Source organism: Cervus canadensis, chromosome 10 (genome assembly GCF_019320065.1).
Source record: "Cervus canadensis isolate Bull #8, Minnesota chromosome 10, ASM1932006v1, whole genome shotgun sequence".
In the NCBI taxonomy this organism is placed as follows: domain Eukaryota; kingdom Metazoa; phylum Chordata; class Mammalia; order Artiodactyla; family Cervidae; genus Cervus; species Cervus canadensis.
This window is the reverse complement of record NC_057395.1, coordinates 71660034-71687485: the sequence shown is the minus strand read 5'-3', so window position 1 is coordinate 71687485 and position 27452 is coordinate 71660034. Positions and strand designations below refer to the sequence as shown.

General features: G+C 48.3%; 1 protein-coding gene across 1 annotated transcript in view; it reads left to right on the top strand.

The window, feature by feature from the left end:
* RIMS4 (regulating synaptic membrane exocytosis 4) overlaps window positions 1-27452 on the top strand; it is a 70028-nt gene that overhangs the window by 31344 nt on the left and 11232 nt on the right. The window contains exon 2 of the mRNA XM_043480416.1: window positions 14677-14815. Coding sequence (XP_043336351.1) covers window positions 14677-14815 — 139 coding nt within the window. The remainder of the gene's footprint in view (window positions 1-14676; window positions 14816-27452) is intronic.

Below are 27452 nucleotides of genomic sequence, written 5' to 3'. Positions count from 1 at the left end.
AATGGCTTTTCCCTGGCCATCCCAGCTAAGTTACATGACCTTCCCCTTCCCCAAATGCATTTCCTCTGCTTTCAGAACTCTTTGCCCTCAGTGTATATTTTGGTTTCACATTTTGCCTTCCCTCTACATGTTTTCCATTTGTCGGTATAGCCTTTGGTTGTAGTCTCCTAAAAGGTAGCACTTCTGTCAGCAATAAAATCTTAGGATTTTATTTGCAGTCAAGTATAACTCAGTAGCTAAGTAATGCTTACAACCCAGACCCTGCCTCTATTTCCAGTGCTATATTAATTACTCTTTTCCTCAATTCTTGTAATATGGTGTGTATCTCTGCCCTTGAACTACACTATGTTGTAATTATAATGCCTTGTGTTAAAAATTGCCGCTTTACTTGGCTGACTCCTGGTAGACTGGGAGTTTCAGGCAGGTCTTGGTTTAGTTCGCCTGTGTTAGGAGTCTTCAGCATAGGCCCTGGCATGGAAAAGGCATTTAGTAAGAGTTTTTTGAATAAATGATCAATATTTCTGTTTCATCTCCCCTCCCTGTCTGTTAATTATAAGTCCCTTAAGGGCAAGGACTGTGTCTTAGAATCTGCAAGACCAGGGCCTTCTCTGGTGGTCAGTGGCTTAGACTCCACACTCCTAGTGCAGGGGGCCCAGGTTTGACTCCTGGCCAGGGAACTAGATCCCATGTGCTACCACTAAGAATTCTCATTCTGCACCTAAGACCTGGCACAGGCAAATAAATAAAAATAAATATTAAAAAAGAATCTGCAAGACCAAGAAAAGCTTGGTGTAGCAAATGAGCTCAATAAATATATATTTCATTGGATAAGTGAGAATGACATTTCTTTCTGGGAACAGAACCCTTTAGAGTCACAAAGCTCATTATCCAGTTGATCCTCTCGAAATCTTCAAATTCTGCCTCTCTAGTGTTCTCAAATCCTTCTCGTGTGCTCTTTGCCTCCCTTGCTCCTACCCGTTCCTTCTGTGCATCTTCATGATTTCTCCCTCTTTCCCCTTCAAATCCTCTTGGAAAAAAGTCTGTGGGACTCTGCCCCCTCTTGCCCAGTGAAAAGTGGTCTAAAGGGCAAAAATTACACTCTGGTCTGCCCTGAACCAGGATCATGCTTCCGTGTAACAGCTTTGCCGTCTTGGGTAGATTCACTAACCTCCCTGAGTCAGTTTCCTCTTCTGCAAATGGAGCCAATAGTGGTTGTGTGGCTTGGAGGAAGTAACGGATCCTGAGCACCTATCATAGGCTCTGGTAGAGCCGAGTAAGCAGGAGATCCTGTCTTTACATGGAAGGGTGGAATTTGAGACATCAACAAGCCTGTGGGAAGTGACTGTGGTTCTGAAACAAACAGGGGATAGGGTTCCTTGGTTCTGAGGTCTCCCCTCCTTGTGAGCCTCTTGCCCTAGGCAAGCCCAGAACCCCTGCCCCAGTCAGCACCACGGACAGTTCCACCTGCACTTGGCTGTCAGGCTAATTACATCACAACTTTTATTTTTTGTACCACCAAGAGAGATTAAAAAAAACATGTCAGAATTTAACTCTGACATGCTCAGTTGTCATTCACATCTTAATTTCATAGATGTTGGAAAATGTGTCTTAGAATCAATGAAATAATGACAACTTTGTGAGAGGTGGTATCAGTGGGCTTCCCAGGTGGCTCATTGGTAAAGAATCTGCCTGCTGATGCAGGAGACTCAGGTCCAATCCCTGAGTCCAGAAGATCCCCTGGAGAAAGGCATGGCAACACACTCCAGTATTCTTGGCTGGAAAATCCCATGGACAGAGGAGCCTGGTGGGCTACAGTCCATGGGGTCACAAAGAGTGGGACACAACTAAGTATGCATGCATAGTATCAGTGGGCCATTGACCCCTGACCCTTGAAGAGGTTAATTATAATCCCCAGCTTTTTTTGAAAGCCTACTGTGTCTCAGGCCTTTTCCACTTCTCCTTCTCTTGCCCTGATGCTCTCTGCCCTCTGTACATTCACTTAACAAACACTACATTTGAGAAATATAAATGTAAGTTAGAAAGACATTTAACAGTTTTCTCAGTATTGCTCCCAAAATAATCTAGCCCTGAGCCTCATTTCTTCAGAGTATTGCTTCTTGCCGAAGGATAATCTAACGTGTTAAGCTTTCCAGTCCACATCATGCTTAACCCATTTAAAGACCATGTCAGATGCATACCCTGTGACCCAGTAATTTCATTCCTAGGTATGTGCCAGAAGAAGTGTACACAGATGGTCACCAAAAGACATGCACAAGATTGTATCTGGCAGAGCTATTTGTAATATCTCCAAACTGGAAGCTACCCAAATGCTCATCGACAGTAGAAAGAATAAAAATAATTTGGATATATTCATACAATGTTAGACAATGAAGCCATGAGAATAAATGAACTGCAATGAAGCAATCAGCGTGGATGAATCTCACAAACGTAATGTTAAGTGGAAGAAGTCGGACACTGAAGAGTGTTTACTAGGTGATTCTGTGTATATGGAAGTACAAAACAAATGAAGCCGATTTGGGTTGTTAGAAGCCAGGATAATGCTACTCTTGGCGGGGAAGTAACTGCTACTCATGAGGTGTTTCTGGAACATTGATAATCCTCTGTTTCTTGGTCTCGGTTCTGGTTCTGTAATTGAGTGCACTTTGTAATGTTCATCCAGCTATATGCTTAGAGTTGTACACTGTGTAATTGTACACTTATGTATATTATACGTCAACAAGCAGTGGTTTTTAAAAGCATCTTTCTCCAGAGAGGAGAATGCTGAGAATTTCCTATGTGAGATGATAGGTAAGATATTTGGGGGTAGTTGGTCATGTGGACTATTTGGAGTTAACTGAATTATTCAGTGTGAATGGAATGCAGAGCCCACTGGGGAAAGGGAGGAAAAAAGACCAGAAATGTAGTTTGGGCCCAAGTCAGAAGGGCAGTGTGTGTTAATGCTATTGGGATTTATTCTGCAAGCAGTGGAGTACCATTGGAGATTTTAAATCGAAGAGATGACAGATTCAGGATTGAGTTTTAGAAAGTTCATGCAGGCCACCGAGTGGAAAACTGACAGAAAAGGACATTTCTCAGCTGGCGACACCAGTTAGAGTAAGGGTGATCTCCTGACCAAGCATTTGAGTTATCCAGAGATTTCCAAAAACTGCAGATTTGTGGTTCCCACCCTAGGCCTACTGAACCAGAATCTCCAGAAGAGAAGACCAAGGAATCTGTTTTAACGAAGTTCTAAACAAATTCACACTGGCCTCTACGCAGGTGCTTGGGAGCCTCTGAGTTAATTGACTCTAGCAGTCATCCAGGCCAGAGTAAGTGGGGATGTGAGCTGTGACCTTGGTGATGCAGAGCAGACTCAAATTTGTATCCCCAAAAAGGAGGCATGGAGACAGTTTCAGTTCACTTCAGTCATTCAGTTGTATCTGACTTTGTGACCCCATGGACTGCAGCACGCCAGGCTTCCCTGTCCATTATTAACTCCCGGAGTTTACTCAAACCCATGTCCATCGGGTCAGTGATGCCATTCAACCATCTCATCCTCTGTCGTCCCTTTCTCCTCCTGCCTTCAATCATTCCCAGCATCAGGGTCTTTTCTAAGGAGTCAGTTCTTTGCATCAGGTGGCCAGGTACTGGAGCTTCAGCTTTAGCATCAGTCCTTCCAATGAATATTCAGGACTGATTTCCTTTAGGATGGACTGGTTTGATCTCCTTGCAGTCCAAGGGACTCTCAAGAGTCTTCTCCAACACCACAGTTCAAAAGCATCAATTCTTCGGTGCTCAGCTTTCTTTATGGTCCAACTCTCATCCATACATGACCACTGGAAAAACCATAGCTTTAACTAGATGGACCTTTGTTGGCAAAGTAATGTCTCTGCTTTTTAATATGCTGTCTAGGTTGGGCATAGCTTTTCTTCTAAGAAGCAGGTGTCTTTTAATTTCATGGCTGCAGTCACCATCTACAGTGATTTTGGAGCCCAAGAAAATAAAGTCTCTTATTGTTTCCATTGTTTCCGCATCTATTTGCCATGAAGTGATGGGACTGGATGCCATGATCTTCGTTTTTTGAATGTTGAGTTTTAAGCCAACTTTTTCACTCTGCTCTTTCACTTTCATCGAGAGGCTCTTTAGTTCCTCGTCACTTTCTGCCATAAGGGTGGTGTCATCTGCATATCTGAGGTTATGGATATTTCTCCCAGAGATCTTTATTCTAGCTTGTGCTTCTTCCAGCCCAGTGTTTCTCATGATGTACTCTGATATAAGTTAAATAGGCAGGGTGACAATATACAGCCTTGACGTACTACTTTCCCATTTTGGAACCAGTCCATTGTTTCTTGTCCTGTTTTAACTGTTGCTTCCTGACCTGCATACAGATTTCTCAGGAGGCAGGTCAGGTGGTCTGGTATTACCATCTCTTTCAGAATTTCCAGTTTGTTGTGATCCATACAGTCAAAGGCTTTGGTGTAGTCAATAAAGCAGAAGTAGATGTTTTTCTGGAACTCTCTTGCTTTTTCTAGACAGTTTACTTGATTGATACATATTTGTGTGTCATATACTAAATAGTGCTTACTATGTGCCAGGCCTTATTCTAAGTACTTAAGAGAAAAAATGCTAACTAATTTAATCCTCATAGACATCCTACGAGGCACGTACTATTATAGTCTTCATTTTTTTAAGAGGAGAAAACTGAGATACAAGTTAAATAATTTGCCCAAGGTTGCACTACTAATAATGTGACTGGGGCCAGCTATACAACCCAAGTCATCAGGCTCCATTGTCCATGCTTTGATTTTTTTTCTTTTTTGGTTGCACCACATGGCATGTAGGATCTCAGTTCCCAACCAGAGATTGAACCTGGGCCCACAGCAGTGGAAGCGCAGTCTTAACCACTGGGCCACCCGGGAATTTCCATCCATTGTCCGTGCTTTTAACCACTATGCTTTGCTGCCCCTTGAAAACGCTTCAGAAACAGTCATGAATGGCTGTTTACTGTGATAAGGAGCTGAGAGGCTGGTAATTAGGAGTCCATGCATGCTAAGTCACTTCAGTCATGTCTGACTCTTTGTGACCCTATGGACCATAGCCCACCAGGTTCCTCTGTCCATGGGATTCTCTAGGCAAGAATATTGGAGTGGGTTGCCGTGCCCTCCTCCAGGGGATCTTCCGCACCCAGGAATCGAACTCATGTCTCTTAGAACTAGCATCACCTGAGACCTGAATCCTAATGCCAACATGACTATTGCCCCATGTCCCTCGTGGGCCTCAGTAGCCCTTCTGCGCGAGGAAGGCATTGCTGTGGATGACCACTAAGTTCCACCCAAAAGAAATTTTCTCTGATTTTAAGGGAAGGCAGATGTTGCCAGTTCTGGAGAGAAGAGGGGGAAGGGAAAGGGTTCTTACTGAGTGTTTGTGCTTCCTTGACCTGTCCTTGGAGACACAGCCAGAAGCAGCATCAGGGCTGTGGAGGCCCGAGTTCCTGCATGTCAGCTCAGTCCTTGGTTTTCAGATGAGTTTTAGGACCTGGGCAGGGGGGAGACATGAGACTTGAAGTCATTGGGAATGGCTAGGTCAGGAAGAGGCTGACCATGGAACTGCTAGGGTATTTATCTCAAAGGGACAGGAAAGGCAGGAGCTGTGGGAAGGGAGAGCAGTGAGCCCCAGGGGATTATCCTAGTTTGAAGTAACCTTCTGACCCAGAGCTCTATGTATGGAGGACTTCACAGTCTATCATATGGACTGAGGGAGGACCACTCACAGACATGGGATTATACTGTGGACAGTGACATGGTTAGGGGTTTTAGAGCCTGGGGACCTGCAGCAAGTCATATAACCTATCTCAGCTTTGGGCTTCTCATTTAGAAAACAAAGCTGTAAAGAAAGATCCATCTTGGATAAAATGTCAAAGTGGAGAACGGTCGTGTTCTTTCCCCCTTCTCCCTCCCGTTACCACATCACTGCAGTCTTAAGTGCTTAAGAATATATGGTCTTACAGAGATCTGGATTTAAAACCTAGCTCTGTCTTGTCTTCTGTAACCTTGGGCCAGTTGCTGAACTGTTTTGAGCTTGGCTCCTTTTTGTACAGTTAGGATAATGATACTTGACTCTCAGAGTTATGGCTAAATTTTACATGTACACACACATGTAAGAACATATATAAGTAAATAAATATATATTTATAAATTTATAATTTGTATATTGGGCTTTCCAGGTGGTGCTAGTGATAAAGATCTTGCCTGCCAGTGTAGGAGACATAAGAGATAGAGGTTTGATCCCTGGGTCGGGAAGATCCCCTGGAGAAGGAAATGGCAACATACTCCAGTGTTCTTGCCTGGAGACTCCCATGAACAGAGGAGTCTGGCAGTCTGTGGTCCATGGGGTCACAAAGAGTCAGCCATGAATGAAGTGGCCTGGCATACACACACATGCACAATTTGTATATTATAATTTATATTAATTTAACATACATAAGGGCTTCCCTGGTGGTTCATTTGGTAAAGAATCTGCCTGCAATGCGGGAGACCTGGATTCCATCCCTGGGTTGGGAAGATCCCCTGGAGGAGGGCATGGCAGCCCACTCCAATATTTTTGCCTGGAGAATCCCTGAGGACAGAGGAGCCTGGTAGGCTCCCGTCCATGGGGTCGCAAAGAGTTGGACACGACTGAGCGACTAAGCACAACACATGTAAAATACCATGTGTATATATATATATATAAACAGTGTCTGCTAAAGAGTAAGTGCCAGAAATAATGTCAACTAATAATTTATCTTGTTTCTTCATGGATACTTGCTTTTGAGAGGAGGTACAGTAACACATTCATACTCAGTATGGACAACTGAATGAGACTTACTTGTTTTCTTTACTGGAGGATTTACACATTTCTTGAGGATGTTCTAAAAATAAAAGCAATTCAATTAAACACACTGTTAGTGGGATGGGCAATGCTGGGTGCTGTCCATGGTTCTGAAGGGAAATGAAGGCGGAATGAGCTTACACAGTAGACAGGATATCAAGTAGGTTGACCAAGGACTGTATTTCAAGGTGCAGTGGAATAGATACCCAATAAGAGTGAAGATGAAGTGCCCCCTGGGACTCAGAGAGCTTGAGCAGAGAAGGTTTTGTGGAAGAGATGGCATTTGAATTCTGTGATAGAGCATAGTGAGTTTAGTGGTTCATTAAAAACATGAGTCAGAAAGACATGGGCTTGAATTCCGGTTCTGCCCTTGGTAGCTGTGTGTGTCCTTGGGACGGTTACTTAATCTTATTTATCCTCATTTTCTTACCCTCTAAAATGGGATAGTAGTTATCTCACAACTTATTATGAGAATTAAAATGAGAAGATGCCTATGTAAAACACTAGGCATAGCATCTGGCACAGTGGTGATACTAATAGTTTTTTGGTGATACTAATGTTAATAATAGTCATCTTCTTGAGTACTTACTGTGTGCCACAGCCCACCTAGGATGTCCAGAGGATTAAATGCCATTATTTTATTACATTACCTTATTATACTTAATCCTCCTAACAGCCCTAAGAGTTTGGTGAGTTCCTGATAAACTATTATTTAAAGCTTAACTCTGGAGTATGGTTAGAATTTTGATAGGGAAAATGAGGATGGCAGGAAAGTAAAGGAGAGAGAATGGGGCTGAGGAAGCTATTGAGGATGTACCTGGAGCAAAGAGGTGCTCAGCTGGGCTGGAGTGCAGAGATGGACAGGAAACCAGGACAGATGGAGGGGAATCAGGTAATGGAGAGTTGTGAATACCTGGGTGTGAAGGGGGTACCTCATTTGAGGGGCAGTGGGGAGCCATTCTAATGTTTTAAATAGGATCATGGCATGAGGTTATGATTTATTTATAAATTTATATTTTACCTCCATTTCCATTTTAGAATTCATACATTTAACTATAAAACCTTGAAAAGATACCACAGCCTACAAAAGAGAAATAAAATATCCCCACTGGGCTGATTGGAGTGTAAATTGGTACAGCTCCTTTGGAAAATCATTTGGCAAGCTGAAGAGATGCTTGCCCTATGACCCAGCAGTTCCACCCTTAGGTATATTTCTGAGATACATAGGTACAAATATTCAGCAAAGGCCATGCACTAAAGTAATCACAGCAGGATTATTTCTAATAGCCCCAGCCTGGGGGAAAAAAATGAAATGCCTATCAACAGTACAATGGATAAGTAGGTTGTGCTACAGAATATTCATAGAGTGAAAGACTGTATAGCAGTGATGATAAACAGTCTACAGGTACGTGCAACAATGCGGGTGCATCTCATATAGTCAATATAATGTTGAGCAGAAGAAGCCAGCCCCGCCCCCCCCCCCCCAAAGACCATGCTCTGTGTATAAAGTTTAAAAACAGACAAAACTAATATCCGATGTTTGAGAACAGGATAGTGGCTGCCCTCATGGAGCAATATAGCCTAGAAGACTGGGCACTGTGGACCTCAGGGGTCCTGGCAACGCTGTTTCTTCATCTGGCTGCTGGTTACACAGGTGTTTACTTTGCGAAAACCCATCAAGCTGTACACTAAAGGTTTGTTCACATTTCTGTCTGTATCATATACTTAGATGAAAAAGTCACAAAAGGACTGCCCTGGTGGTTCAGTGGTTAAGAATCTGCCTGCCAAAAAAAAAAAAAAAGAATCTGCCTGCCAATGCAGGGGACACGGTTCAGTCTCCGGTCTAGGGAGGTTCCATGTGCCACGGAACAGCCAAGCCGACTAAAGCCCGAATGCCCTAGAGCCTGTATTCTAAAGACAAGCTTCCGCATTGAGAAACCCGTGCCTTGCAACCAGAGTAGCCATTGCTCTTGGCGATTAGAGAAAATGCAGCAAGGAAGACCCAGTGCAGCCAAAGATTAATGAATTTTTAAAAAGTTACCAGAAAAACAATCTTCTCACATACCCTCTAACGATCTTTCTTCCTATCGTTATTCCCCATTAACAGTTTGGGTCACATCCTCCCAGGTTTTTCTGTGTCTATGCATAAAGAGAAGGATAAAGCTACATACACTATCTATAGCTTTACAAAAATGGTCTTCTGTTTTACATACCGTCCTGCAGCATGCTTTTTTAACTCCACAGTATGCTGAGGCAGTCTTTCTATGTCACTGTAGATGTAGGTCTTGATGATTCTTTCTAACATTTGCAGTGTTTTATTGTGGGGATGTGCCGTTTAGTCAAGCCATTCCCATTGACAGACCTTTAATTCCAGCATTTCATTGGTGTAAATGATACTGTGGGGAAGTCTCTTCTTGCATAGCTTGGTGTACTTGTCTGTTTGTGAATTTATGAATTACTAGGAAGGGAATTTCTTGGTCTGAAGTGGTATTTTAAGATTGTTAATCTGTTAATGACTTGCTGAGTGGGTGGGTTGGAAGCAGGGAGACTAGTTAGGAGGTTGTTAAAATAATTTAGACTTGGGGTAATTAGGGTGGTTGGCAGCGAAAATGGACAGAAAAGGAGAGAGCTAAGAGATATTAAGGGCAAAGATTTGATACAACCTGGCATCTAATGAGAAAGGGGGAAAGGTCAGAGATGTCCTTGGGGGTTCTGAGTCTGGGTGGCTGGGAAAATTGGGAACAGAAGTCAAAAAGAATTGTTTGCGGGGAGTGGGGTGGGTCAAGTTGCATTCAGGGAGCCAGTTATCATCGAGGTAGTGATGTCCAAAATGCAGTTGGAAGAATTGCTCTCTTTTGATATATAATTTTATTTATTTATGGCCGTGTTGGGTCTTTGTTGCTGCAAGGGCTTTTCTCTAGTTTCAGTAAGCAGGGGCTACTCTCTAGTTGTGGTGTCTGAGCTTCTCATTTTCTTTTTTGGGGGGACATGTGACGCAGTTTGTGGGATCTTAGTTCTGCACCAGGGGTCGAACCTGTGCCCCCCTGCATTGGAAGCCTGGAGTCTTAATCACTGGACCGCCAGAGAAGTCCCACGGTGGCTTCTCTTGTTGCAGAGTATGGGCTCTGGGGCGTGTGGGTTTCAGTAGTTATAGCTCCTGAGCCCTAGAGCACAGGCTTAGTAGTTGTGGTTGCTTGTGGGGTCTTCCCAGACCAGGCATCGAACCCAGGTCTCCTGCACTGGCAGCCGGATTCTTTACCACTGAGCCACCACAGAAGCCCCAAAGTATTGCTCTTGATAGAGTTAAGGGCCGCAGATTGAGGCGTAGGATTCCTTTGCTTAGGGTGGTGCTCATGGGGGAGGGGAATGAAATCAGCCAGGGAGAGCCTCTAAAGAGAACGAAAACCTAAGGATTGGGTAGCCAGGGTCTCATGTATAGGGTGCTGGCAATGCTGAGGCACAGGAGGGGTCTACTAGAATCCACCGTCACGGAGGCCAAGGGACGGGTCTGAAGTGACTGTCATTCGAACGATGAAGTAATCAGTCGCCTGCATTAGTCTCCCTCCTATTACCCTCCCCGGTGAGTGCTGTCATTGCATCTTTTTCTTGCTCCGCGAAACCCTTTACATACTTGCGATTAATCAATGTGATCCTGTGTTTAATGTCCACCTCCACCTCTGAACTGTGAGTTCCAGGGAGGCAGGAACCCCTTCCTTCTTGTTCCCTCTTCCATCCTCATCAGGTGTGTGTTTAGCACGTAGTCGTGTTGGTACCCGAAAAGTTGCTGCTGGGGTTTGATGGGACTCTGGCCGTCCACACACACCCTCTGCCTGCTGCCTTCCCCCACCCCCAGCTACACACACACAAACACACACACATTCACTCCGCACAGGTTGGGAGAGGAGGGACTTCAAACCCGCAGGGTACAGCAGGCAGGAGTGGGTCGCCAAAAATAGGTCATCCACACTCCATTTACTCATGCATCGCTGTGGCCAGCTTGAGGGCAGCCTCACAGCTGAAACCCAGAGGGTACAGGACTCAAACTCGGGGTCTCTTCAGTGGAGCCTTCTGATAACCATGGACGACAGACCTCTCATCTGACCCCGTTAACCATCCCCTCGGAACTTCATGCCTTCATCTTTGTGCATCTGCTCTTTTCATCACCGGTTTTCTTGGAGGGAATGGTGTTTCCATTGTGGTGCTGGAACCCACCTGTGCAATGATGTTTGAACCTTAACTTCCTTAGGATAACAGCTTAGCTACGTGTTTTAGGTCAAGGTTTCCCAAGAGGACCCAGAGATGAGATTTGTGTGTAGGTGTAACCCCGGTGTAGGGAGGGTGTTGTCCTTGGACATGACTGTGCATGCGTGTGTGTGTGTGAGTGGAGGGATGTTCCTCTGTGCCTGTGAGTCTGTGTGAACACGTGTGTGTTTCTGAATCTTTCTGTGCCCCTGACCCTGCTGTACACAGAGAAACAGAGAACTATTGGGAGAGGGACTTCAGATACAAATGAGGGAAAGAGCAAGGGGTGGTATGACAGGAAACAGACAGAGGGAGACACGCCTTCCCCCATAAGGACAAGAAACAGCAGAGTGACACACGCGGACACACAGACACACACGCACGCACGCTGTGTCAGTTTCCCGGTGGGCTTTCTGGAGTGGGTTGGTGTACACTTCTTGCGGTGATGCGTCTGTGTGTGCCGGGCACACGCCCAGACACCTGCCCATTGAGCCTCAGAAGCAGAATGGCAGGGGTGCAGAGACCCAGGGGTGCGTGCGTGCTAAGTCACTTCAGTTGTGTCCGACTCTGCACGACCTTATAGGCTGCAGTTCCCCAGGCTCCTCAGTGCGTGGGGTTCTCCAGGTGAGAAAGCTGGGGTGAATTGCCATGCTCTCCTCCAGGGCCGAGACCCATGGCAATACACAAATGTGGACACTTAGACGTCGGTTAACAAACTGCATCTTTGCAGGTATATTCCTCCACGTGTGTGTGTGTGCTTTTCTGAGTACGTGGGCATCTGTGTGCCTGAATTACGCAGATGTGTGTAGGAGAGAAACATGTGGGTACACCCTCTGAGAAGCACACACAAAGCATCTATATCTCTGTGTGTGTACGCACATGTCTGTCTGCCTGCAGGTCAGGGAGGAAGGGGGCACCATCGCTGAGTTGGGAGGAGGAAGACAGGGAGAAGTCCAGCAGGAGGTGCCCCAGCCTCGCCCTCTCTCCTCACACAGACCCAGCTCCCCATCCTCTTACTCAGCAGGATGATGGGGTTTGGGTGGGTCCATTTGCGAGCACTGCTGAAGGCCCTGAGGTCTATCAGCTCATCCCAGACTCTGGGGAGGAAGGGAAGGTCCCACTAAAGGTCCACCTCCACCCCTAGAAGCCACACCCTCCAGGGTGGTGGGGGACGTAAAGCTTGCCCTGATCACCAGGCTGTGGAGCACGGAGCAAAGAGACCCCTTTGGGGTCAAATCCTCACCCCCATGCCTCCACTTCCACCTTCTGGGCCTAGGGCATGGACCAGCCCCTTAACCCCATGTCCTCGGTGCTAAATATGGAGGAAGCAGGAGCAACTGCTTCCTGGGTGACTGAGGATTAGCCCCACTCTCAGGGCGGATACCCGTTCATCCAGCAGTTGCTACTTGAGCACTTCAAAGGCTAGGCGCTTCCCTCCTAGCTCAGTTGGTAAAGAATCTGCCTGCAATGTTGGAGACCTTGGTTTGATTCCTGGGTTGGGAAGATCCACTGGAGAAGGGATAGGCTACCCACTCCAGTTTTCTTGGGCTTACCTGGTGGCTCAGCTGGTAAAGAATCTGTCTGCAGGGCACAGTGCAGGAGACCTGGGTTCGCTGCCTGGGTTGGGAAGATTCCCCTGGAGAAGAGAAAGGCTACCTACTCCAGTATTCTGGCCTGGAGAATTCTGTGGACTGTATAATCTGTGGAGTCGCAAAGAGTAGGACACAAGCGACTTTCACTTTCACTTTCCAATAGCTAGACTCCGTTCTTGGCCCTGGGGCTTCAACATTCGACACAGTGAAATTCGCTGTCCTCACGGGGTTTACCTTCTGTATGGAGGAAGCTAGTCAGTAAACCGATGGTGTAGAACACATCAGAGGTGGTGAGCATCAGGAAGAAAACCACGGCAGGGCACGGGGCGGAGAGAGGCCGGGCCAGGAGAGGATCAAGGACAGCTTGGATAGGATGATGTTTGCTCACAGTGGAAGCGAAAGTGAGAGCTGCCGGATGGGGAGAGGATGGTGAGAGGCAGTGAATAGAAGGGCAGAGGATCGGACTTCCTTGGCTGGCCAGTGGTTAGGATTTCATACTTCCCCTGCAGGGGACATGGGTTCAATCCCTGGTCAGGGAACTAGGATCCTACATGCCATATGGTGTAGCCAAAAAATTGAAAAGAAGGGCAGAGGACCACGTTGTTCTCCCATTTTACAGTGGAGGAAATGAAGGCACAAGGAGGTTAATAATTTGCCCAGAGTCTCACTGTCAGTGAGAAGGAGACCCAGGACTTAAACCTGGGGCGGTGTGGTTTGAGCCAGTCATCTAATTGGGTGATCCTCAACCAAGGGTGATTTTTGTTCCCACTCCAGGGGATGTTTGGCCATGTCTGAAGACATTTTTGGCTGCCACGACTGACCTGGAAGGAGGACTAGCATTTATGGGCAGAGGCCAGGGAGACGGGTTAGACCTCCCACAGTGCACAGGACAGCCTGACCGCTAAACAATAATGTGTCCCCTTGCCAACTGTGCTGAGGTAGAGAAACCCTGGTTTAAATCCACGAAAAGCGCTTGACAGAGAATATGATACATCGTAGGTGCTCGATAAATAGTAGCTGAAAAGGAAGAGGGAAATAATTTGGAGAAGATTGCAGGGCAGAAATGAATTCAAGAAACAGTACATGTTGGATGAACCTAGAGAATATTATACTTAGTGAAGTAAGTCAGACAGAGAAAGACAAATACTATATGATAAACCCTATATGTGGAATCTAGAAATAATACAAATGAATCTATATACAAAGCAGAAACAGATTCATAAACATAGAAAAGAAACTTGTGATTACCAAAGGGGAGAGAGGGAGAGATTGGGAGTATGGGATTAACAGATTCAAGCTACTGTACATAAAATAGATAAGCAACAAAGATGTACTGTACAACAGAGGGAATTAATTATAGGACTTCCTGGTAGTTCAGCTGGTAAAGAATCCGCCTACCATGCAGGAGACCTGGGTTCGATTTCTGGGTCGGGAAGATCCCCTGGAGAAGGGAATAGCTACCCACTCCAGTGGAATTGCCTGGATAATTCCATGGACAGAGGAGCATGGCAGGCTGCAGTCCATGGGGTTGCGAAGAGTCAGACACGACCGAGCGACTTTCACTTCACTTCACTTCTTCACAGGGAATTATATTTGATATCTTGTAATAACCTATAATGGAATTTAATTTAAAAAGAAAAAGAAACCTGAATCACGTTGCTGTATACCTAAAACTAATACAATGTTGTAAATCAACTATGCTTCAATTTTTTTTAAAAAAGTACATGTAAATGAATCTGCCAGTTAATAGAACTCATGTGATGCTGTTTGATGGGTGAGTATTTGGGCAAGCTACCCCTGGGAGGGTGCGTGCAGGTGAGGCTGGTGGTTGGAGGAGGTTGATGAACCAGGTGGGGCGTGAAAACCCACGCTGGGCAGCCACCAGCCTCTGAAAGACTAACCAGAGGACTGGTCTCTCTGTTCTCTCCCACCCCGTGTATCTCTCCCCGTCTCTCTGGACCACTCTGCCCGGAAGGGGACAGCCGGAGGTTGAAGGGGGCCATCCAGAGGAGCACGGAGACTGGCCTGGCTGTGGAGATGCCCAGCCGGACCCTGCGCCAGGCCAGCCACGAGTCCATCGAGGACAGCATGAACAGCTACGGCTCCGAGGGCAAGTGAGTGTGGGGCCCACGGTCGTCTTGGGTGTGGGGGTGGGCGGGAGGGACGGAGCAGTGCCCTCTAGGAGCCCTGGGTCAGCCTCAGGCCAGGAGGGGTGCTCACTCTGGGCTCCTGGGTCATCCTCAGCCTCGGAAGGGAGGTGATGAAAGCCAACGATTCTCCGAGGAGGCGTGAGTGGGGCATGGATCTGGTACCCAACTATCTGGGTCTCAACCCTAGCTCCACTGCTCACTGACGGTGTGATCCTGGGCAAGTCACCTCTCTGTGCCTCGGTTTTCTCATCTATATCATGGAGACAGTAGTACCAACCTCATAGGGGGTGGTAGGAGGGTTAAATGGGTTCATATTTATAAAACGCCTGGCACAGTGGCTGCCACAGCAGAGGTTAATGAAGAAAGGGGATTGAGAGGGGTTTTGTTGGGATGGGGGTTATTTCCTCTTTAACTCTCTTAGTTGCCTTAAATCCCAATTGGTTTTTAAAAATATGTACTACTGCCTGATAAGGAGTTTCACACATATCAAGTCATAGCACATGAGGTCCAGCTGGCTCCTCGCCTGTTTCTCTCCCCCGGCTGTACATCAGAATTGCCAGGAACTTGTTACAAATACTGATCTTGGGACCCTGAATCCAAGCCACTGACTCAGACTCCATAAGGGCAGAGCTTGGGAGTTCCAATTTTAAAAGACTCCCTGGGACAAGATCAGTTTCGACTGGGGCTCTCGCTGTCGGGCTTCCCTGGTGGCTCAGGCTGTAAAGAATCTGCCTGCAATGCGGGAGACCCAGGTTGAATCCCTGGGTGGGGAAGATCCCCTGGAGAAGGCAGTGGCTACCCACTCTAGTATTCTTGCCTGGAAAATCCGATGGACAGAGGCGCCTGGTGGGCTGCAGTCCATGGGGTCGCAAAGAGTCGGACACAACTGAAGCGACTGACATTGCACTTTCACTTTGAGAATTTGGGGAAAGCTTGGAGCCTGCTTTCCCCTGATAAATACGCAGATGTGCACCCTAACACACGCACACCACACACACTCATTCTCACATGCATGGTCACACAGACACATTTCATTTTAACTGTAGGGGGGTCCCAGATTCCCCTAAACCCCCCTGCCAAAGAAACTGTGGTCCACAGTGACTTCTTCATTGTACAGACCAGGGCACTCAGTGAGGTTGAGGGGCTTGGCCGGGATCACACAGCACGTTCATAGGTCTGGAACCCAGGCATCCAGACTCTTAGTGGGGCTTGTATCATGGTACCCCATTGCTTCATTATCTCAGCCATCCTCAGCCAGGGACGACAGGGGTATCATGACCCTTCTCAAGCACACGAGAAGACTGGGGCGTGGAAAAGTTAAGCTCCCTGCTGTCCAGTATGGTAGACCCCAGGCACATGTGACTATTTAAGTGTAAGTGAATGAAGATGAAATATTCTGTTCCTCTGTCGCTCTCGCCGTATTTCAAGTGCTCAGTGGCAGCCTGTGTTCAGCATCCACCGTATTGGACTGTGCAGGCGTTGGACATTTCCATCAGCGCAGAAAGTTCCACTGGATGGTTCTGGCTGAGTGGCTCGTCCACAGGCAGCCACCCTCCAGTTTCTGCCCTGCCTTGCAGCTGGGGGCTCTGCCGCCTGAAAGCCTTCCCGCCCCCAGCCCCTCCTAAACTGGGCATCTCCGGTCTCTCTGAATGGCCTTGCCTTGGCAGATGCTGCTGGTCCGCCCACCTCCTAGGGAGACTTTCCGGAGGGCGAGAAGAGGAGGAGGACATGCGGAAGGCAGAGGGAGAAGAGGAGGATGAAGGGAACAAATGTTTGCTTTAACCTGAGAAACTCGGCAAGACAGCGAAACTTGGAGGGAGGCAGTCTAGGCGTCAGGGTAGCAGTGGGTCCCTGCTGAGTTTCAGGGGATTGGGAGATTTGGGTCCTGGTCCCGGCCTGGCCACTGACCCCCAGTGGCCTTGGGCATGTCCCTAGTCCTCTTTAAGCTTTAAGGAGGCTGAGACACGTCTCGTCTGTTAGCCTCATGGGCAGGTCAGAGGACCAGGTTGAGGAGGTGGTATCATGGTGCAGGGAACAGCAGCAGGGGGTCAAACCTACATTCCAGTTTTCCAGAAGAGGAGCTGAAGGCTCAGAGAGGCCACAGGACTTGTCCACGGGGAGCAGCATAGGAGGGCGTCGTGAGGAAGAAAGAAAATGATGCCTGCACGTGACAGATGCTTGGGACGTGGCTCTTGTCGTTTGCTGTCACCTGCTTTAAGGGCCCACAGAGTCAGATTATATTACAAACATGTTTAAAGTCAGGACTCTGGAGTCAGACTGTACTGATTGGGCCTCATTTCTGCTTCTTCAGAGCTGTGTGACTTTGGGGGAAGTTACTTTACCTCTCTGAGCCCAGTTTCTTCATCTATAGAAAGAGGTCCAGAATAGTACAGACCATTAATAGAGCTGTTGTGGGGATTCAATGAACTAACATATGTCAAAGCACTTAGAACAGTGGCTGGCACATTGCAAGCATTTTTGTTATTATAGCTATTACCGTTGTTTGTCAATTCAGCCACTGTTATTTGGGCATTTTGCTCCTTGTTATAATTGTGTCTAGAATGTGCTTAGCACAAGGTAAGCATGGAATAAATGTTGGCGGTAATGATTATGATTTTTAAAAAATTTCTTTCTTTACTTGGCTGTGCCAAGTCCTTGTCGAGGCATGCAGGATCTTTAGTTGTGGCATGTGGGTTCTAGTCCCCTGACCAAGGGTGGAACCTGCGCCCCCTGCTTTGGGAGCACAGAGTCTTAGCCACTGGACCACCAGGGAAGTCTCCTGTGATGATTATTATGATGGTTAAAAGGTTTGTGGTGGGTGTCTTGAGACAGTTGAGGAAGGATCAGGTGGATTTGAGGGTCCTTTGTCCCGCAGAGGGGAGAGTCTTGCCCTCCTGAGAGGGACTAGGTCTTGGTGGAGCCCAGCCAGCTGCTGCTACCCACCCCCAACACGCACCTGGCTGAGGAAGGGAGGTCGAAGGGACGGGGGGACAGGTGGGGACACTGAGCGGTAGTTGGCCTCCTCTTTGTTTTGGAGATATTTTGGGCACTAGCAGGACCCAGATGCCAGGCTGTGAAACAGGAGGGGGTGTGACCGTCCTCCCCCTGGGCTTCTGCCAGCCCAGCTGAGGCTTACAGAGAGCCAGTGCCTTTGTGCAGCCCCCACCAGCCTGCAGCCCCTGGCGCTTCGGGGCGTGCGTATTCCTGCAAGTGGGCCCAGGGATGCTACCATGTGGGTTTTCATTCAGCACCTACAGTATGCTGGACAGTCGGACTGAGCACCTCGGAGACCCTGCCTTCCACCGACCACTCAACTAGTAGTGTAGTGAGAGCTGCAAAGGACAGGCGCAGAGAACTTTGGAAATGCTGTGTCCTCACTAGGACTCAGGGCTGGGGAAGGGGTGCACATTGGAGTGGGCCATTCTGCCAGTGATGATCCTTGGGCTCCAGCTTACACAGTACCAGTTACAGTGGGTTGAGCCCTTGCTGCTCAAAGTGTGATTCTTAGCCCAGCAGCAGCACCATCCCCTGGGACCTTGTTGGAAGTATAGCATCTCTTGGTACTTCCCTGGCGGTCGAGTGGTTAAGACTCCACAGTTCCACTGCAGGGGGGCGGGGTTCCATTCCTGGTGCAGGAACTAAGATCCTAAGATCCCGCCTACTGTGTGGCACATCCAAAAAAAAAAAGAAATGCATCATCTCAGGCTTCTAACAAGATCCCCAGGTGTTTCATGGGTTAAGGTTGAGAAGCTCTGGCTTAAGGGTAATAATGTTCTAGAGCGAACACTTTATAGGAGCACTTGCTATGGGCAGACACTGTGCTAACTGTTTTTACATTTATTGACTCATTTAATTCTCCCAGTAACCTGATAACCCTGGAACTGTTAGTATCCTCATGTTACAAATGAGGAAATGAAAGCCAAGAGAGGTTAATTAAATTGCTCAAGGTCACATAGCCAGAGTGGCTTCCCTGGTGGCTCAGACGGGAAAGAATCTGCCTGCAATGCAGGAGACCCAGGTTCGATCCCAGGGTTAGAAAGATCCCCTGGAGGAGGGCATGGCAGCCCACTCTAGTATTCTTGCCTGAAGAATTCCATGGATGGAGGAGCCTGGTGGGCTACAGTCTGTGGGGTTGCAAAGAGTCAGACATGACTGAGCAACTAACAGTTTCATACAGCCAGTGAGTGACATCAATTTTGGGGATTCAAATCTAGCATTTGGAGTCTGCCCTTAACCATTCTACTCGACTCCCTCCCTCATTTAATGGCTGTGTCTATCAGGATTTCCAGAGGTGGATGCTTCCAGCATGGTTTGGTGGCTCAGTGGTCTCTCCATCTTTTACCCTCTGCAGACTTCAGCATGGTGGACCAGTCATGGTTTATCCTTGGGGACTGGGGAATGGTTTTCCTTTCCAGTGCCCCTTTCTGCCTGATGGAAAAGTTGGTTCTGCATGTTAAGGATGGAAGGGAACAGCTATGAGTTGGGCAACCAGCCAAGCTCCCACTCCCCACCTCTCTGAGCATCTCCCCAGATAAAGGGCAAGGACTCAATACTCCTGAGGAAGGGCCAGGAGAACGGTACCTCCCCAGACCCTTCATCCATCCTGAGATACTCCTTGGTGACCATCTGCTTCAGTTTGGATTTCCCAAAACCAGACGCAAGACATGGATTTGAGTGCAAGCATTTCACTTGGAAGGTGGTTCTGGAAAACATGGTGGAGGAACCCATAAGAGAGACAGGGCAAGGGAGGCATCCAGTAACATGTGTGTTGAGAAGCCAGCTGCCACTGTGTGTATCCAGAGCTTAACCTTGATGGGGTCTCAGAACCAGCCTGACACAGGTGCCTGAGAGTCACTCCCTGGGAGGCCAGGGAGCTGGGGTATTTATACTTCCACTTTTACTGGTTACTGGTTGACAACTGCTCACGGTTAAGTCTCCTGCCCTTCCTCTGGAAATGAGGGCTCCGGAGACCAGAGAAATTCCTTGTGGGCCAGAGAAACATAGCTAGAGGGATGCAGGTGCCAACAGTTAGAAGTCTGTGAGCACTGACATGGTGGGGGTCAGAGGATATGGGGGATGACAGCAGAATCTAGTACCTTTTCTGAATGCACAGCACCATTGTCTTCCAGGTGCCCAAACCAGAAGGCTCTCCCAGACGCCTCTCGCTCTCTGTCACTCCGTATCCAACTCTTGACTGGGCTCTCCCATTTCACTCCTAATTGTCCTTGACTCCATCCATCCCCCCTTTCCCCCAGCCATGAGGCCAATCATCACTCTTGTCTGGATACCTGCAAGTCTCCTTTGTGGTCCGAACTGGGTGGTCTGTCACTCAGCACTTATTTTCTCTGGATTCTGCCAGATTCCCCCTCCCCCCACCAAGCTGTGTGCCCCAGTTCCATCACTGAACCTCTTGCCCTGCCCTCCGTCTCACCTCCTGGTCTTTGCATACATTGCTCCCTCCCCCTGACACTCTCTTTCCTACCCCTCCTCCCTCTTAGCCCCCTGACTCATTCCTCTTCCAGATCTCAGCTAAGAACATGAATTTTATCCCATGTGCCACCTCCAGCTAATTGATCATGGCTCCCTGAAGTGCTGTGTTGAGAAGGGTTCTGAAGTCCAGTCCAGGCTTGGTGGGAGCGTTGGGGTTGATTGATAGTGTCCGTCCTGGGAGTGGGCAGGGGAAATCCGCCACTCCTCTACCTCCATCCGCAGCTTCCACAGCCGGGTCTTCCCCCACCACAGTGCCCAGCAGTTCTGCTGTACTTGTTACACGTGTCTGTCTGTCCAGGCACTTGAGTCTGGTGCCTGTTCAGTCCGGGGCCTGGCCCGCAGTGGGTGCTGCAAATCTGGATGAGTGATGTGTACCCACATATGCATGCACGCATGCACTCACACGCACACGCACACACATGCCTCTCTTTCCCGCCCCTCCGCAGCCTCCTGCATCGTACATCTGCCCTGTAAACCCACAGCTCTCCACACTGGCTGCCGGAGGCCCTCCTCCTTTCCTCTACCCCTTGTGGTCCTGTGGCGTTTGGGTCATCGGCACACGGCTCCCTGGGTGTCCGGGTCACGGTGCCCACAGCCCTGGAGAGCAGAGTGTGAGCTGACGGCAGGGCCGCTGCAACCGGCCTCAGGGAGGCTTCCGGTCAAGGCTGTCTGCCTCATCACCGAAGGCCCGGGAGTTCAGGTGGTTGGTCAGAACCTCCTTCCCCTTCACCCCTTCTGTTGTTTTGCAGACATCATGCCCAAAGGACAAACCGGCACCGGATGTGGCCAGCGGCTAGGAGATGGGGATTTGTTTGCTTCTGTTTTATAAGCACTGGTATTGGTTGAGTACTTGACCACACCGGAATCGGTTCTAAGGCGTTTATCTCACGTAATCCTTACAATCGCACCAAGGGTGTGCTACCACTGTTCACTCCTGCTTCTCTGAAAAGCAGACCCAGGGTCTAAGCAGCAAAGGCTGTGTCTGTTCGACCAGTGAGTGGGGGGAATCGGGGCTCATATCCAGGCCTGCCTGACCCCAGGGCCAAGACTGCAGATTCCCGTGCTCTGTCCTGGGGAAGCCTGAGGTCCCCCGGGACATGGAGACAGTGTAGCAGGTTGAGACTCCAGAACCAAACTCCCAGGTTCAGATCCCAGATCAGCCACTTACCAGCCGTGTGATCTTGGTCAGGTTACTTAACATTTCTGTGGCTTGGTTTCCCCTTCTGGAAAATGGGTATTCATACAGTAAGTACCTAGCTTGCACAGAGTTGTTAAATGAGTTAATATTGATAACTTAGTACTGTCAGCACTCGGCCCATGGCAAGCTTTTGATCAATAAAAAATAAATCAAATCCTTGGCTTCATGCCCAGGAGCTATATTCTCGTGGCCCAGGGCGGGTGGGAGCAGGAGGCAGGTTTGGGAATGTCCTGAAAGCTTGAGAAGCTGGAGTCAGGGTTGGCTGATGCTGTATATCCTGGCACACGGTCAGTTCTGCTACAGTGCTTGTTTTGAAAACGCAAATCTGTTCCAGCATGATTCAAGTATTCTGGAATAATTGGAGCACAATATAAATTTTGCCTTTGCTCAGGTGTAATTTCATCCGTGAGAAACAAAAGGGGAACTCAGGAAACTACACCCGTAGGGGACTGCACGAAACACAGCCCTCGCATCTGCCCGCTCCCTCAGCCCCCCACGCCCTACACCGGGTGTTACAAGTTCCCACCCGTCTGTTTGGAGAGCCCTCTATCACCACTTCGCAGTAACTCACACTGCAGACCTGCTGACACTCATTTCCACAAGCAAATGTCAAACTGTCTTCAAGGTAGAGCACCATATTTATTGCAGTATCTACGCATTTATTTCACTTTTAAAAGACTTCTTTTTTTATATTGGATGGTTAGATAGCGTCACCGACTCAATGGACATGAATCTGAGTAAACGCCAGGGGATAGTGGAGGACAGAGGAGCCTGGCGTGCTGCAGTCCATGGGGTCGCAAAGAGTCAGACGTGACTGAACAACAACATAGCCGATTAACAGTGTTGTGATAGTTTCAGCAAAGGTATCCCTTGTACCCCAATCTATGCATTTCTTAACCATTTTACAGGTGTAAGACTGTGCTACTATTTTTATTATCTCTTTTATTGTTGATAAACTTTTGGGGTGTTGTGCCCCTAACCATATTTTCCCCATACTCTCTGTGATTTTGACTGCAGGACTTTGCCCTGCACTGTAGTGTTTAGGAATGTCTATTTAATGTTACAGCAGAACTGGCTGTATTGCACCCTCTGCCAGGCTGTGGGAGGGGGTACGGATAGATGATGGAAAGGTAGGGGTAGGCAGTGAATGGATGAACAGAGAACCCATGAACCTTTCAGGACCACATAACCCATGCTCATCACGAGGGCTGGGCCACCTTGTAATTTCCGATGAGTTGAGACAGGCGATCCATCTGGAAAACAGAGTGGACGTCAAACCCCCAAATAACCCAATTATTTCTTTAACCGTGGAAAACACGAAAATCCAGGGGCCAAACCCGGCTCAAAGGTTAATAATAAAAGACAATAGGTTTCAGCCCCACAAACCAAACTAACAGGATTTGAGAGGCAGGAAATCTCATTTCACCATTAACACAAAATAAAAGGCCAGCAGAACACGAGATTTAATCCCGTTTCGGGTCTCTACCTCTGCCCGCGTGACATGCATCCCTTGGAAGAATCAGCTGCTGTAGCCGCGCCCCCCCACCCTACCCCCAGATGACCTGTGCTTCTTCTCAGGCACCCAGGTACTGCACTTCCTACTAGATTTGAAATCAAAAGTACCATGAAAACACCACAGAGAAGGAGAAGAGGCTCTCCCAGGCCAGGCAGCAGAGACCCGCTGGTCACAGCTTCCCAGTCCTTTATTCATCCAGCCAATGCTGTGTACATTTGCTAAGCACCTTGCCTGCAGTATCCTATTGACTCTCTCCAACAACTTAGCTGGGTGATTTTATACATGCAGCTCAGAGAGGTTACCAAACTTACCCCAGGTTGCACAGCATTGGAATCCAAGGTCTATATGATACCAAAGTTCAGTCTCAACCAGTAGGCTTTCCCACTTCCGGGCCAGCCCAGGAGATGTGGGTTCAATCCCTGGGTCAGGAAGATCCCCTGGAGCAGGGCATGGCAACTCATTCCAGTGTTCCTAATTGGGGAATCCCGCGGACAGAGGAGCCTGGTGGACTACAGTCCATGAGGTCACAAAGAGTCAGACATGACTGAAGCGACTTAGCACACAAGGGTTTGGCAGTAAAAGCAACGAAGACCCAGAAGAGCCAAAAATTAAAAAAAATAAAATAAAAAAACATGTATTGAGTTCCTACTCTGGAAGGCCTGGTCTCAGTAGTAGCAAGTATGTGGCACTTAATAGTAATTCAGCATGCTCTTTCCCATTGGAAATGGAGCCTCTGAGTAGAGATTTTCAAATCATTGAAAACTGGTATAGTGCAGGCAGCCAGCAAAGGAAGGAAGGGCTGTACCCAGTCCCACGGTCGGTGTGGGCACATCTGCAGATAAGATTCAAGGGCAGAGACACCAGCAGCTGGCCAGACGTCACACAGCAAGCACTTGACCAGCGAGGAGTTAGAGCAGCCCTGACTTTGTATCTTCTGCCTTCTGTCCTTCTCCCAGGAAGACCCCCGAGTTGGAGCGGGGTCTCTGATGCAGTTGGTCCTCTGGCCAGCAGAGACCTGCCACCACTTGATTCTTCCTCCCTCTAGCCCTGTGGAGGAGGGGATAACCCGTTCAGGGTTTCTGGGGCGTCAGCCTGGTTCCTTGGCAGCCAGCGAGGCACCCTGGGATGGGAAATCAGGCAGCCGCCCAGATATTATAAACAATTACCGCTAATTACCAGGCCTGCCAGTTCCCTATTGTCTGCTCACAATCCCACCAGACACTGAGGAGCAGACAGTGACGATGTTGGAGGAAACTTCCAATTTGAGGCTCTAGAAGGCCTTGCTCTGCCTGGGAGGTGGGCCCCTTCGGTGCCTTAGAACCCATGAGGCACTGCCGTTTCTTGGGCTTCAGGAGCCCAGACCCTTCTCACAGAATGGACTCCTGACCTTCAGGAGGCTGAGCTGGAAAAGAAACCAGTGTGGAGGAAAGGCCAGGTCATCCGCTGTGAGAGTCTTGGGGCTCTGTAAGAGGGCAGGCCGTTCACAGGGCTCAGTTCTTGTGACTGTTGGTCTTCAGGATTCTCTGTTTCACTGAATTTGGATCAGCTGTCTGACCCTGGATCTGTCAGCTCTGATCAGGGGACAAGGTACTGCCTTAGTTTAAGTCAAACCAGTCTCTTCAGTCAATGACCTATGAGTTAATAACAATGACTTAATACAAACATTTATTTTTTGCTCATGCAAACTTCAGCACAGGTGTTCTGATCATTGCACCTAGCCAAACTCCTTTATTCTTTTTTTAAAATAATCCAATGAGTGTTTATGATTCCTCTGCTCTCAGATATTTAGAGAGTTTCCGTTTTCACTATTATAAATCATCTGTGGCTAAATACAGTCCTTTTCTCCTCAATATCCAAAGGCCCACAACAATTGGTTTCCCTCTTTTTCTTCCTGAGACTCTGTCCTTTGCTGTGTTCTATGACATTGTATGAACCTGCAACACTGACCTTCTCCAAGGTCCTGAACTAGACTCTCTTGCCCCTGCCTTGTCTCCATCACCCTCTTGGGAGAGAAGTACTTTCTCCTGCTCCTTACTGGGCTCCCTCACCCTTGTGGTGTCACCGTCCTGAGGCCCTCAGGACCCCCTGCTGATGACTCTGCTCAGTGTGGAGAGCAGATAGTGTGTGGGAAGTGACCTCCTTTCCTCTCGCCTTGTTACTGGGCCCTGTGTATCCTTCGGCCCCCCAGGTCAAATTCTCCTCTCCTGGTCCATTCTGGGCCACTGCAGTCTGCAGTGATTCCTCTCTTCTGATGGTCTCTGAGCGCTCACAACCCAAGGTGAGCAGATAGGGGACTGGTGGTCTCGTAAGAAGACAGTCGTCCTCTAGTTGTTTCTTTGGGGGCAGCACATTTGTTTGCCCAGCAGAATAGTAAGTTCTTTGTGCATGGAGTCTTCTCTTGTTTGTTCCTGCAGCTTGCTTGGAATTTTATACGTGAAGATGCAGAGACTCTTGGGTGCCGTGAATTGGGCAGTGGCCTGGTAGAGCAGCAGGCACTGCTATTTTCTAGCCCTCAGGCAGCTGTCTTACTCACTCTAGGCCTCAGTCTTCCAATCTGTGAAATTGGGTCAGAGGATACTTTTCCTGGAGCTATTTGCAGAGCTGGAGAGTGAATCTTTTGCCAACTGTGAGGATTTGTGATTTAGCAGCGAGGTATAAAGGCAGACAGCTGTGGTTCAAACACCAGGGAGCATGTCTAGGGTGTGAAGAGCTGGGTACAGCCATAGAAGACCGTAAATGAGTCATTCTCTCTGGAGAACTGGAGCAAAGGTGGACAGAGTGGTTCGGAAGCAGAAGGGAACATCCTCGGGGTGGAACCAGATACCCCTTGGGTTCTCCTCTGGCTCCTTCAAGGCTGACAGCCCAGCAGGTTCCCCTGGAAGGAAGCTGGGGACAGGGTGGGGGACTGCTCTTAGGGCAGGAAACGAAGCATGCAGTGCCCTCAGTCGAAGCCCAAGGTGGTCGCCCCTTCCTCCTGAAAGACCCTGGGACAGGCTGCTTTGAACCCTGGCACAGAGTGTGCTTATTCAGAGTTAACTGTGGTGCTTGGAACATGCCCAAGTGGAAGGTCACCCGGGGTTGGCCTTAAAGGTGTTGTACCCATGTGCTGACTTTGCCCTGTGAATTCTGGCTTCAGACTGGGCTGAACTGGCCTCTTTACATGCATAATACTGATAAAGGTTAAAAAAAAACAAAAAATGAAAAAAACCTCAACCTCCTTTGGCTGTGGCGAGGCTCCTAAGAGAAAATGGGTTACAAGTGCTTTACTTCTGAAGATAATAGGTACATCAAGCTTGGTGTTTAGTGCCTGATCTCATTAAGTTTTTCCAGTAGTCATGTATGGATGTGAGAGTTGGACCATAAAGAAGGCTGAGTGCTAAAGAGTTGATGCTTTCAAGCTGTGGTGTTGGAGAAGACTCTTGAGAGTCCCTTCGACAGCAGGGAGATCAAACCAGTCAATCCTAAAGGAAATCAACCCTGAATATTCACTAGAAAGACTGATGCTGAAGCTGAAGCTCCAGTACTTTGCCCACCTGATGCAGACAGCTGACTCATTGGAAAAGCCCCTGATGCTGGGAAAGATTGAAGGCGGGAGGAGTAGAGGATGACAGAGGATGAGATGGGTGGATGGTGTCACTGACTCAATGGACATGAGTTTGAGCAAGCTGCGGGAGATGGTGAAGGACAGGGAAGCCTGGCGTGCTGCAGTCCATGGGGTTGCAGAGTCGGATGTGACTGAGTGACTGAACAACAACAACTCGTTAAGTACTTATCAGATGTAGGAGACGGGAGTGTTATTGTTCCCATTTCAGAGATGGGAAGGAAAACGCTAAAATTGGCTTCAGCAAAATAATATAATAATAGTTGTTGTTGACTTACATAACCAGAAAGAAAAAGAAGTATCTCTTGCTTCAGGTAGAGTTTGATCCAGGAGCTTATGCAGTGCTGCCTGTGTGATGGCCTCCTTCATGGGCTGCCGGTGGCAACAAGAGCAGTGAGAGGCTCCAGGCTTCTGTCTCAGGTGCAGATCTCGTGAGAAAATAGAGTCTCTCACTTCCTACAGTTCAAAGAAAGCTTCCTGGGCCGATTCTTGTGGGCTTGGGCGAGACGCCCAACTCTCAACCAGTCACTGGCCAAGGAAGGAATGGCCTCTGAAGCTGGGTCTGCTCTGCTCCACGGGAATCAATGTCTTGAGGAGGGGGCTCCCCAAAGGAGATTTAAAGTCTGGTTCCCAAAGGAAGGGGAGCAGATATCTGGCAGCCCCACGGCAAGGACAAGCGTGGACCTCTGAGGCTGAGCCACTGGTGTACTTTTTTTAACTGTCCAGTGCAAACAAGTCCTCTGGGGCTCATGTTAAAAGGCAGTTTCTGATTCACCAGCTGGGGAGTGGAGTGGAC